The following is a 13,912-nucleotide window of genomic DNA, read 5'->3' as shown; positions in this document are numbered from 1 at the left end:
GGTTGCTGGAATAGAACCATCACACACACACACACACACACACACACGTGGTCGTGAAGGAGATGGAACAGACAGACAGACAGACAGCAGGGTGACGCAACAGACGATGCAGACATTCTGTAATCAGATAGCATTCAGAGAACTTCTCCGTCTATTTTAATTTAATTATTTTACCATTTCTCCCTCTTTCCCGTCTCTTCTTTTCTGTCCTGTCTTTTTCTTTCCCTTCCCTCTCTCTCTCTGCCTCTCCTTCGCTCTCAGTCTCTCATTTTAAATAGAGTGAGAGAAGGCAGCAGACATCTTGACGTGTTTACTCACAGCCCCCCGGCTTCCACTGACACACACACACGAACACACACACACACACACACACACACACATCACATATCTTTGATCGCACTTTAAATAAATCCAGGATAGAAAATATATATATTAAATCCAGGATAGAAAATATATATATTATTATAAAAATATATATTTTACAGAACACATCCAAAAAGGACAGATTTAACTTTATAGAAGCACAGACTTACATTTTATGACATTTTATATAAAGCGAGTCCACCAAACGGAACTACAGTTGTATAATAACTGTCACAACAATCTTTTTTATCATGAAAAAAGAAATGAGCAATATAATTTGACAAACTATTTAATTCATTTAATTTAAATGTGTTGTTTTTTTCTCTCTCTCCTCCCACCTCCATTCTGTGTCTTACTCTCTCGCCCACCTGAGCAGTGACGGTGCGGGAAGAAGTGGGACGTACGTCCTGATCGACATGGTCCTCAACAAGATGGCTAAAGGTGGGTGTTGGTGTTTTTTTCCCCCAACATTTTTATTCCCCTCTGTCCTTCCTCGGTGCCTTGTGTGGGGAGGCGTTACCATGGCAACCCCCCCTCCTTGACCTTGAACATTTTATCTGACGTGTCAGCAGGACTCATTGTGAGCGCGCGGCAATTAGAACACGCTATAATAAACACGGTGTAGTAATTATGGAGGGGACGTAATATCTCACGGGGTTTGTGACGTTAAATTAAAGGACTTCAATGTGATTAGTTCGACCCTTCCTCAGTGACACTGTGTGTGTTAAGCCACGCGTACTGTTGTGTGGTTGATATGTTTCTATTTAGCTCACTACCGGCTTCATGATGTGAAGATGGTGAAATGACATCATGAGTAAAATGTGTGTGTGTGTGTGTGTGTGTGTGTGTGTGTGTGTGTGTGTGTGTGTGTGTGTGTGTGTGTGTGTGTGTGTGTGTGTGTGTGTGTGTGTGTGTGTGTGTGTGTGTGTGTGTGTGTGTGTGTGTGTGTGTGTGTGTGTGTGTGTGTGTGTGTGTGTGGAAGTGTCCCACGGTGGTGGAGCTGCTGTAGCAGAACGAGCTCCTGGGTCTTTAATTCCAGATCAAAGGGTCAGTCGGGCATCGTGGGGCCCTTCTTCCCAGGGGCCGGGGGAGAGATGGGCGGGGCTGGGCGGGAGCTGAATCCCAAATTTACTCAAACAGAAAAGTTCTCACCATCGACTTATTATAATTTTTTTTCTCCAGCACAGTTTCCAAAAGCTCAGCATCTGTCTGTAACGAATATTAAAGTTGCCAAGTTTATGATGACGAGAGTTTTTTTGTTTTGTCAGCCAATTATCTTCACTGAGTGGTGTATCTTTGGCTTCACATTGTTATGGATGTGAAGAAAATAAACTTGTTTATGAAACTTAAAAGTTGAGTTTAGCGGGATAATTTACACCAATGAGCAGGACTTTTATGATTTTATTCTGAAGCATGGACACAATCAGCAGAAGTGAAGAAGCTAACGTTAAGGAGGTCACATGACTCCTCTCTACCATGGTCACATGACTCCTCTCCACCACGGTCACATGACTCCACGTCTCCACCACGGTCACATGACTCCTCATCTTACCCTAGGTCCCATGACTCCTCGTCTCTACCACGGTCACATGACTCCACGTCTCCACAGCGGTCACATGACTCCTCGTCTCCACCACGGTCACATGACTCCTCGTCTCCACAGCGGTCACATGACTCATGACTCCACGTCTCCACCGCGGTCACATGACTCCTCGTCTCTACCATGGTCACATGACTCCTCGTCTCTACCACGGTCACATGACTCCTCGTCTCTACCACGGTCACATGACTCCTCGTCTCTACCATGGTCACATGACTCCACGTCTCCACCACGGTCACATGACTCCTCGTCTCTACCACGGTCACATGACTCCACGTCTCCACAGCGGTCACATGACTCCTCGTCTCCACAGCGGACTCATGACTCCACGTCTCCACCGCGGTCACATGACTCCTCGTCTCCACCACGGTCACATGACTCCACGTCTCCACCACGGTCACATGACTCCTCATCTTACCCTAGGTCCCATGACTCCTCGTCTCTACCACGGTCACATGACTCCTCGTCTCCACCACGGTCACATGACTCCTCGTCTCTACCACGGTCACATGACTCCACGTCTCCACCACGGTCACATGACTCCTCGTCTCTACCACGGTCACATGACTCCACGTCTCCACAGCGGTCACATGACTCCTCGTCTCCACAGCGGTCACATGACTCATGACTCCACGTCTCCACCGCGGTCACATGACTCCTCGTCTCTACCATGGTCACATGACTCCTCGTTTCTACCATGGTCACATGACTCCTCGTTTCTACCACGGTCACATGACTCCTCGTCTCTACCACGGTCACATGACTCCTCGTCTCTACCACGGTCACATGACTCCTCGTCTCTACCACGGTCACATGACTCCTCGTCTTTACCACGGTCACATGACTCCTCGTTTCCACCGCGGTCACATGACTCATGACTCCACGTCTCCACCGCGGTCACATGACTCCTCGTCTCTACCACGGTCACATGACTCCTCGTCTCTACCACGGTCACATGACTCCTTGTCTCTACCACGGTCACATGACTCCTCGTTTCCACCGCGGTCACATGACTCCTCATCTTACCCTAGGTCCCATGACTCCTCGTCTCTACCATGGTCACATGACTCCTCGTCTCTACCATGGTCACATGACTCCTCGTCTCTACCATGGTCACATGACTCCTCATCTTACCCTAGGTCCCATGACTCCTCGTCTCTACCACGGTCACATGATTCCACGTCTCCACCGCGGTCACATGACTCCTCATCTTACCCTAGGTCCCATGACTCCTCGTCTCTACCACGGTCACATGACTCCTCGTCTCCACAGCGGACTCATGACTCCACGTCTCCACCGCGGTCACATGACTCCTCGTCTCCACCGCGGTCACATGACTCCACGTCTCCACCACGGTCACATGACTCCTCATCTTACCCTAGGTCCCATGACTCCTCGTCTCTACCACGGTCACATGACTCCTCGTCTCCACCACGGTCACATGACTCCTCGTCTCCACCACGGTCACATGACTCCTCGTCTCTACCACGGTCACATGACTCCACGTCTCCACCACGGTCACATGACTCCTCGTCTCTACCACGGTCACATGACTCCACGTCTCTACCGCGGTCACATGACTCCTCGTCTCTACCACGGTCACATGACTCCACGTCTCCACAGCGGTCACATGACTCCTCGTCTCCACAGCGGTCACATGACTCATGACTCCACGTCTCCACCGCGGTCACATGACTCCTCGTCTCTACCACGGTCACATGACTCCTCGTCTCTACCACGGTCACATGACTCCTCGTCTCTACCACGGTCACATGACTCCTCGTTTCCACCGCGGTCACATGACTCCTCATCTTACCCTAGGTCCCATGACTCCTCGTCTCTACCATGGTCACATGACTCCTCGTCTCTACCATGGTCACATGACTCCTCGTCTCTACCATGGTCACATGACTCCTCGTCTCTACCGCGGTCACATGACTCCTCGTCTCTACCACGGTCACATGATTCCACGTCTCCACCGCGGTCACATGACTCCTCATCTTACCCTAGGTCCCATGACTCCTCGTCTCTACCACGGTCACATGACTCCTCGTCTCCACAGCGGACTCATGACTCCACGTCTCCACCGCGGTCACATGACTCCTCGTCTCCACCACGGTCACATGACTCCACGTCTCCACCACGGTCACATGACTCCTCATCTTACCCTAGGTCCCATGACTCCTCGTCTCTACCACGGTCACATGACTCCTCGTCTCCACCACGGTCACATGACTCCTCGTCTCTACCACGGTCACATGACTCCACGTCTCCACCACGGTCACATGACTCCTCGTCTCTACCACGGTCACATGACTCCACGTCTCTACCGCGGTCACATGACTCCTCGTCTCTACCACGGTCACATGACTCCACGTCTCCACAGCGGTCACATGACTCCTCGTCTCCACAGCGGTCACATGACTCATGACTCCACGTCTCCACCGCAGTCACATGACTCCTCGTCTCTACCATGGTCACATGACTCCTCGTCTCTACCACGGTCACATGACTCCTCGTCTCTACCACGGTCACATGACTCCTCGTCTTTACCACGGTCACATGACTCCTCGTCTCCACCACGGTCACATGACTCCTCGTCTCCACCATGGTCACATGACTCCACGTCTCCACCACGGTCACATGACTCCTCGTCTCTACCACGGTCACATGACTCCACGTCTCCACCACGGTCACATGACTCCTCGTCTCTACCACGGTCACATGACTCCACGTCTCCACAGCGGTCACATGACTCCTCGTCTCTACCACGGTCACATGACTCCACGTCTCTACCGCGGTCACATGACTCCTCGTCTCTACCACGGTCACATGACTCCACGTCTCCACAGCGGTCACATGACTCCTCGTCTCCACAGCGGTCACATGACTCATGACTCCACGTCTCCACCGCGGTCACATGACTCCTCGTCTCTACCATGGTCACATGACTCCTCGTCTCTACCACGGTCACATGACTCCTCGTCTCTACCACGGTCACATGACTCCTCGTCTTTACCACGGTCACATGACTCCTCGTCTCTACCACGGTCACATGACTCCTCGTCTCTACCACGGTCACATGACTCCTCGTCTCCACCGCGGTCACATGACTCCTCGTCTCCACCACGGTCACATGACTCCTCGTCTCTACCACGGTCACATGACTCCTCGTCTCTACCACGGTCACATGACTCCTCGTCTCTACCACGGTCACATGACTCCTCGTCTCCACAGCGGACTCATGACTCCTCGTCTCCACCGCGGTCACATGACTCCTCGTCTCTACCATGGTCACATGACTCCTCGTCTCTACCATGGTCACATGACTCCTTGTATCCACCACGGTCACATGACTCCTCATCTTACCCTAGGTCACATGACTCCTCGTCTCCTCCACTAAGCTAAAGGAGGACGAGTCTTCCAGTGAGGTTGTTTAGTCGTCACACGTTTTTTAAAGATGCGTAAAAGCTTATAAACTCACCTGAGGGTTTTTATTTTTATATCGTAGAGTTAAACATACTTTACTTTGTCGGATACTTTATAATTCTACTCCTCTGATGGGGAAATGTTGTACTTTTTACTTCCGACCACGGTAATACGAATCAAGTGTTCATCTTCAAGAAAAAATTGGGGATTTGATTGGAAATGCAGAACCACCCCCTCCCCCTAAAAAAAAGACCCGCTCACCTTTAAGGGATCTCTATCAAAAGGTTTAGTTTATGTTCTGTGTCCATGCAACGATTTTGCTTGTTTCGCGTCTCTTTTTGTTTTCGTACTCTGTTTCTTTTTGCTGGTCTTGTGTCTTTTTGCTTGTTTTGTGTCTTTTTGCTTGTTTTGCGTCTCTCTTTGTTTGTTATGTGCGTCTCGCTGTGGTCATTTCAACCTGTCGGGTGGGTGCACCCGGTAGCCCCGTTAATACAGGTTGGCACCTGGTGAACCAACTAAATGTCCTCCGTTTGAGTGCTCTTTTCTTTGAGTGGATGTCATGTAGAAGTCGACCTCTGTGAGCAACTCGGCTTCATGAAATCTCCTCGGCTGCTTTTGCCTCCACTTCAGCGCTCTCGGCTCTGCACCGCCCGCATTTTTGAGGTTTTTGTCTGTCCTGAGAAGCTAGAGAACCCCAGGTTTGCAGGCTTCCTCCGTCCTGATCAAAGACTTCCCACCTCCTCCTCCTCCTCGCTCTCAGACACAACATCCCTCCCCCCTCCTCTCTCTCTCTCTCTCTCTCTCTCTCTCTCTCACTCTCCATTCCCACTCATTTTCTCCCATGGACTGAATTGTAAATTTGTCCCAGAAGTATGCCGGTGTTTCCAGGAGGCCGAGGAAGTGCTTTGATAATCCCTTCTTCTTCTTTTTTTTTTTTTCTTCTTCTAAAAAAGGCTCCCTCCTCTCTCTCCTCATACATCTACCTCCACTACCCGCCACTCTTCTCTTCATCTTAAGAATCAAATGAAACCCATCGAGTGCCGGAGAGCTTTTCAGCATCTCTCGCGTTTCTTTTCGCTTCTTTTATTTTCGTTCCCAGGTCCAGCTTGTGAGCCCGGTCCTCGGCCTCCTCAAGGGCCCTGTCTTTCTTTTGGTTTTCCTCCTTCTCATCTTCTATAGCTCCCAACCCACCACCACCCCCCACCCACCCTCCTCCTCGACCTCCACCCCGAATAGAGAGGGTCTTAAAGAGAAGGGAAGTTAGAAATGAGGCCGTTTCTTTTTCTTTTTTATAAATCACATTCCTCTATTTCTTTTGCATGCTTTCCCCCGTCTTCTTCAAGGGAGAGTTTTACAAAGAGGGAAAGATTTTTTTTTTTAATACCGTCCATTTTGAGGTTTATCAGAACCTGCACAATAGCCCCTCGGCTTGTTAAGCCCCCCCCCCCCCCGAGAAAAACGTAAACCCAATGCAGTGAGTAGCGTGTTGCAGCTTCCCTTGGCTAGAAGGGAGTCTTTTGTGTTGTAAAAAGAAGAAAAAAAGAAAAAAAGAAGGAGCGGCTCACAAAACCTGTGAAACAGAAAAAGAAACTAGTGTGAATGAGCAGCTCGCCCACTATTCACTCTCCTCCGCACGCAGGCCAGAAAAAGACCAGTTATTATGTCCTTTTTTTTGTTGTTTTTCTTCACAATTTCTTTCCTTTCTCTTGTTTGTGAATGTAACTGTTGCACCTCCCCCCCCCCTCTCTCTCTCTCTCTCTCCTTTTAACGTCTATTTTTCCTGTTCTTCCAAATCCTCTTTATTCCTTTTTTTTCTCCCCCCGTGCTAAACGAGCACCTCGAGCTACTAGAAGTTATGAGATGACGTAAGGCCATTAAAAGAAATGCTGTTCACTAAAAAAAGAAAGCCGCAATAATATATTTAAACAGCATTATGTTTCATTAATGCGCATCAACAGCATCAAACCTCAGACACTCCTTTCTTTTGTCATTTGTTAATGTGTCTCTACTGACCACCAGGGGGCGAATCCTCTGGTTGTATAGAAGTCTATGAGAAAATGACTCAACTTCTCTCTGTATTTATTCCATCAGTAAACATTGTAAACATGAGTGTATGGTCTCAATCTCTAGTTTCAAGTCTTCTTCAATACAGCGTGATGTTCATTTAGTCAAACAGAACATAACACAGGGTATGCTTTAGGGGCGGGGCTACAAGGTGATTGACAGGTTGCTACCACAGAGTGGCAGTGGGAGTGGTGTCGTGTTTTCGTCTTTAACCCTTTCACTGTATGTTTTTCATGAAAGTTAATTGCTCAATGTTCGGTCGCCTAGAAGAAATGTCGTACTCATTGTTCGTTGAACTTCTCGTGTCGCTTCTAATTCTGAAAAAACAAGAAAAAAACAAGATGGCGTCATACTTCTATAATTTGAGGCTATGAAACGTCAACCCCACAAACAGACGTCACGGTGACTACGTCCACTTCTCATGTACACACACACACACACACACACACACACACACACACACAGGCATGTCATATTTTGGCAAAGGATGACAGAGCTCTCTGGTGGGCAACCTCCACGAGCTCAAAGGCTACAGGATGACGATCAAAAGGCCGACGAGGATCGGCTCACTTTCTTTGAGAAAACACGGCACGGACATGTTGGCCTGTGATTTCCCTCCAAGCGTTTCTTTTTTTTTTTCTTCATCCCGACTACAAAACACCACCACGTGTGTGTGTGTGTGTGTGTGTGTGTGTGTGTGTGTGTGTGTGTGTGTGTGTGTGTGTGTGCAAAAGAGGATGAATGTAATCGCCTTTTCTTGTTCTAAAGGGAGTGGGTATAAAAACACCAGATTGACAAATGTTACCTGGATTATCTTGGCGGTGCTTTGAACGCAATCCAACAATAATTATCATGTGTGTGTGTTTCTTTTTGTGTATGTTTCTCTCTGTGTGTGTGTGTGTATGTGACAGGCGCCAAGGAGATTGATATTGCAGCGACTCTGGAGCACCTGCGGGACCAGAGGCCGGGAATGGTTCAGACCAAGGTAACACACACACACACACACACACACACAGTCACACAAACACACACATACACATGCACACGCACATCAATCTGAAAACAAAGTCCTCAAACTGATAGCGCGGTTCAGAAAAATCTGTGCATGATTAATTTAGCATTTTTGTCTGTTTTTAATACCAAAACAGGATTTAAAAAAGCATTTAATCTGCATTACGTTGTTTAAGGGTTCTAGTAGCTCGAGATGAACCGAGTGTCAGGAAAATAAACCGGATGTTTAACTCGACCAAGCCGACGGGGGTTTAAAAACACACACCGCACGATAAATGGAGCTCTACGGGCGGTGTCTATGCTAAGCTAATCCACCCGCGGCTGTCGCGCCACAGTTAAAGCACATAAAATGAGACATAAATGAGACGCTCGACAAGTGTGACATCACTAGGATATAAACAATATCACACGACCACAGTACGCCCATCTGTGGCGCTACATCATTTGTACAGCTGTTTCTTCAAAGGCCGGTCGGGATGATAGTCGACATACGCGTTCTGTAAATCTCACTCGTGCGCGTGACCTCGGGATCTAAAAACAACCGGAGTCATCCTTCGGTCTGGAAACTTCAATTACCGGCTGATTTGTGAACATAATTAGAAATGAAAGGTGTGTGTGTGTGTGTGTGTGTGTGTGTGTGTGTGTGTGTGTGTGTGTGTGTGTGTGTGTGTGTGTGGGGGGGTGTGGGGGTGTGGGTGTGGGTGTGGGGGTGTGGGTGTGGGTGTGGGTGTGTGGGTGTGGGTGTGTGGTATCGATCCTGGCTTTATTAAACCGTGAATCCTGAGCAAGCGGCCGCCGTGCTCCTCACACATTGATTCCCCTCGTGGTCACGAGTCTCAGCCTCAGCACTCGGTTCAGCCCTTTATCTTCCTCTTCTTGCAGTGATGCAGTAAAAAAAGCAGCAACAACAACAAAAACGTGTCGGCCTTCTAAACATGAAGGAATGTGACATATTTCAAAATAAAGGTTTTCAAAGTTGCATCTTAACAAGAAATACACTTTTTTTGCGACTTCATCTTTGAGTCTAGCGTCTTATTTAGAAAAACATAATACGTAAACATTGTCAACTGTAAACCAAACCATAGATTTAAATATGTGTCAAACATGTAGAGGTTGGGGTGTTTTCTTTAAGCCCTGGGAAGTGTCTGCATTTTGTATATATCGGTAATCAATATTGGTTGTTGTTGAGCTTTTATTTGACGTTATGTGTTAAATAAATAAACACCATTCAAGGTCTCCTCACGCTCAGACAAGCCTGCTGGGAGTTTGGACCAATCAGATCGCAGCTCTCAGCCACTCAAGGACCACCCCCTGGTGGGTCGCGCATACATTACCAGTAACCCTCTACTGGTTGTACTTGAGACAAAGTCAAAACAAAGATAAATGGATTCCGAGCACTTCTGATACCGTAGGGCAGAAAAACAAGAAAAGATGTCCGCCGGCTGTAATTGGTCGTTCCTCGTCACGTGACGCGCCCTAAAGTCTGGAAAAGTAGGCGCTCGAAAAAGGCTTGTTTCAAGAGCTTTTAGCAAGTAAATCAAGGTTCACGTTTTCACTGTAATCAAACCTTTGCTCCCACACGTGTGCTCCCTCCCCCCCCACCCCCCCACCCCCCCTCTTCTTCGCAGGACCAATTTGAGTTTGCGTTGACGGCCGTCGCGGAGGAGGTGAACGCCATTCTGAAAGCTCTTCCGCAGTAGGAGCAGGAGCTCTCTCGATGGACCTCCTTCCGCCTTTGGAGGACCTTGCTTAATAATTTCCCTTCTCCCATCGCCTCCATTTGCTTCCTCGTTCCCCCATCCCTGATTTCCCAGTCCCCTTTCCTTCCACCGGTCCGGTCCTTATTCGTTTTTTTTTTTTTTGTCTCGTCTTTCCTCGCCTCGTCTCCTCCCCCCCTTTCTCTCCCGTCTAACTTGACCCATCTTTTTATTTCCTCCTTTTACCCTGCCCTTCATTCCCTCTCGTCTCCTCTCCTCCTGACCTCCACTTCCTCCTCTTCCTCCTCCTCTCCGTCCATCTTGGTAAACATTGAACCAACCCTGTACATAGACAGACCTTCCTTCTATTGTAACGTCCCATGCAGCATGTTTTCCAAAAACATTTTCATAGATTGATAAAAAAAATAATAATATATAATAATTTCTGTGGTACATTTATCATCGTTTTTCTGTTCGATTTGGTCTTTGTTATGGGTGTGTGTGTGACGGCAATCATCATTCTTCTGTATCAATATCTGTGTCAAGATTTTCAGAGCCACGCTTTCTGATATGTTATCACGCAGTACGATTAATTTGTTCTCAAGTGATGAAAAGATGCTAATAAGGCGTTGTTTACGCCAATTGTGTCAACTCTGTTAAAACGTCTGCAAATGTTCCACTTGCTGTGAGAAAAATAAATTTAAAAAACACGCTGGTAACTGGATGTGAGGTGATATTATATATATATATATAAATTTATTTTTTCAACGTGAATTCTCATTAGAGTAGAAGCAATATTGTGTTCCTTCAGCCTGAATCGTTATCTCTCGTGGCTCGTCGCTGACGTTCCACTCGTGTCTGCCTTAATAAAAAATAAAAAACTCAAGTGTGGAAACCGGGCTGCCGTTGGAAACGCTTCCCTTTTTAAAAACGGCCTCATTCAAGAGGATTAAAGGTGCGACCGCCGAATGAAAAACCACTCTCGTAAAAACTCCCAAGAGCAGGTGTGTGAGGTTCGAGTCCTCGAGTCGACGTTATTGATCAATCTGAACGCTGGAATGCAGCCATTAAAAAACAACAACAACAACAACAACAAAAATAACGATAAATGAGGACAGTCTTGCCTCTGGCCAGCGGTTCTTCTCTGTAGCATCGATGGGAGATCTGTACAGCAGCTGAACCCGCTGTTGCATTTCAAACTGCTTTGCGGTGACACTCGTCAGCTGGTTTTTCCCCCAAAAAGCACATTTTGTTCTGTTTGTAAAGTGCAAAACGAAGACTCATCAAAGGAACTCGACAGTGATCGCTTTGTGCACCGTTTCCTTCAAACCTGCTCGTGCGTTGAAATTCGCTGCCGTCCAAATCATCCAACCTGTGTTTTGAACGTACAATATTGTACCGATATTCCAGGCAGACGTTTATTTCCATTCATAAATGTCGAAGGATACAAAAATCTATTAAATCTAATGAATCTATTAAACCAAACTGGCTGCCTAGAAAGCAAACAACGTTAAAATAAATAAGCATAAAGTATACTTGGGTATACCCCGGCTGTGTTGGGCAAAGGGATGGTGTTACCCATAAACCCCTGTGTGTGTGTGTGTGTGCGTGTGTGTGCGTGTGTGTGTGCGCCGAGAGAACTACTACTACTCATAAACAGTGAAGAGAACACGACTATCACATCCATCTAAAGATGCCTTTTGGGAAAATCAGCTCGTAGTTTGTGGGAAATCAGCTTAATTAAGTTCACTACTTTTAATTAGCACAGTTTTATTTTAACCAAATCTTGTTTGAATCACCAATAATAAGACTCTGCTGCAAGTGCATGTTTTTTTTTTTTTTTGTTGTTGTTGATCTGAGCAAAACCCTCCAAGCAAACAAACAAATGTCCACTTCATAACTTTCATGCATCGTGCTGCACGACGAGCTCCGAGGACCTCAGAAGTACCAAAAAAAGCCAAAGGGTGCTCATCACCTGGAAGCTGACGCAGTCTCCACGATGATGTAACACTGCAGCGAGCCGGTGTCACGTCGTTTGGAATCGACACGAGGAAGTGAAACACGCTGCAGCTCGTGGGATGGAAATGTTTTAAAGACACCGTCGTGTATGTTATAAAATGTGTGGAAATATATATACGTGGAACTGCATTGAGAAGAATTGAAATGAGCTGAATCTACCCGCTATTTTTTTTTATGTTTCCATTTTCAAATAATAGGTGTTTCTTTTGCAGTGGAGATGCTCAGTAGGTCATTTCTGTGGTTCACTCCCTCCATCAAGTGAGAAAAAGATGGCCGTCCTGCTGCACTAACACTCTGTACATAAACCCCCAAAAGATATTTTGTTCTATCGGTGTAAACAAATTGTGAATAAAGTGTCATTGTCGATGCGGTATTGTCATGCAATCCTGACTCCTTCGTTTTTTTCGGTCTTTATTCAAAAAACCTGTGCATAGTATGTACGCAAAAGTAAAACTTTCATAGATCTTTTTATTATTATTATTTAAGGAGTACACGGTGGACATCCTTCATGCTGTAAAACACAAAAAAAAGCAATGGGTCCATATTACTCGTAAAACCGTGCACACTCTACTCGTGGAAAAGAAATATTTCATCCGTAATGATGTGTTCAAAAGTCAAAAACAGGCCCATTCTCTTGAAAATAGGTGTCAGTCTGATTAATTATATGCTGTTGTAACTTGCTGTTACACATTGGACTTCGCTAAACGGACTGCAGACCATAAAATCCAAAGGACGAGCTAAAAGAGGCACAAAAAAAAAAAGCTCCATAGAGCTGCAGAATCTGTATTTTTTTTCCCAGCTGACTTTTTTTGACTTGTGACTGAAGGTAAGAATTCAAGCGCAGGTGTGTCCTGATAACACAAAAAAAGATGGCCCTATTCCAGTCTCCCAGTTCCCAATGTCTTCATGGTTTCCAGTTCAAGGTCTGACGTTAACTACACAATACATACACTAATGTGACTAAAATACGCACTTTTGTGTCTTTTCTTTCCTTTTTACACACAGGCCTGACGTTATTATTCAACCGGCGTCTTTTTTTTTTTTTAGTTGAATGAATATTATTCGGATGAATAGCTTTTTTCCTTTTTCTTTTAAAAGGGTGCTTATTCAGGTGAAACATCAGCTTTTGGTATTGATCGTGTAAAAAAACCCTCTCGGTACATTTGTGCTTGTGTTGACAGAGAGGAGGAAGTAGGAAGGAAATCGATTGAATGATGACTCATAGGAGTGGATTTAGAGCGTCTTAAGAGTTGTATTTTCACTTAGTGGCAGAGGGGGGGGATTTCAGCCTGACATTGTGCTCACGTTTTGGGCTCTTAGAGTTGGTTCATATGCAGCTACAAAGTGTACATTAAATACTTCATGAGATGACATTTTGAGTAAAGAAACCCAAATATTCAGTCTGGTTTTTTTTTTCTACGCCTTTGAAAAGGCGCCGTACGAGTTGACTTTACTCGACTCGCCGGTTCGAACAAGTTGCATTGTGGGTACACAATGCAGCTGTAATGAGGGTGAGAGACTATACATGACAACGTGGCCATGCTCGTTACTGTCTCCTTTTTTTTAAATAAAATAAACTTCCAATGTAGATTTACTTTATTTGTTTACACAGAATCCAGCTACAGAAAGAGCTGCAGCTCACCTTTTACATGTGATACTCAGGTTGTCATGGTGAAAGCCGCTTCATGATATTCTTCCTCATTTGTCCTTATATATAGCAAGAATGCTA

The 13,912-nt window shown here is 46.3% G+C and overlaps 1 protein-coding gene across 1 annotated transcript in view; it reads left to right on the top strand.

The window, feature by feature from the left end:
- LOC117746383 (receptor-type tyrosine-protein phosphatase N2-like) overlaps positions 1–12,559 on the top strand; it is a 99,331-nt gene extending 86,772 nt beyond the window's left edge. The window contains exons 11-13 of the mRNA XM_034555472.1: positions 740–804; positions 8,368–8,441; positions 10,096–12,559. Of these exons, the coding sequence (XP_034411363.1) occupies positions 740–804; positions 8,368–8,441; positions 10,096–10,167 (211 nt within the window). The 3' untranslated portion in view covers positions 10,168–12,559. The remainder of the gene's footprint in view (positions 1–739; positions 805–8,367; positions 8,442–10,095) is intronic.
- Positions 12,560–13,912: the final 1,353 nt, after the last annotated feature.

The sequence above is a fragment of the Cyclopterus lumpus genome, chromosome 17 (assembly GCF_009769545.1).
Source record: "Cyclopterus lumpus isolate fCycLum1 chromosome 17, fCycLum1.pri, whole genome shotgun sequence".
NCBI classification, from domain to species: Eukaryota; Metazoa; Chordata; class Actinopteri; order Perciformes; family Cyclopteridae; genus Cyclopterus; species Cyclopterus lumpus.
The sequence above is the reverse complement of the archived record's forward strand: the minus strand, read 5'-3'. Positions and strand labels throughout refer to the sequence as shown.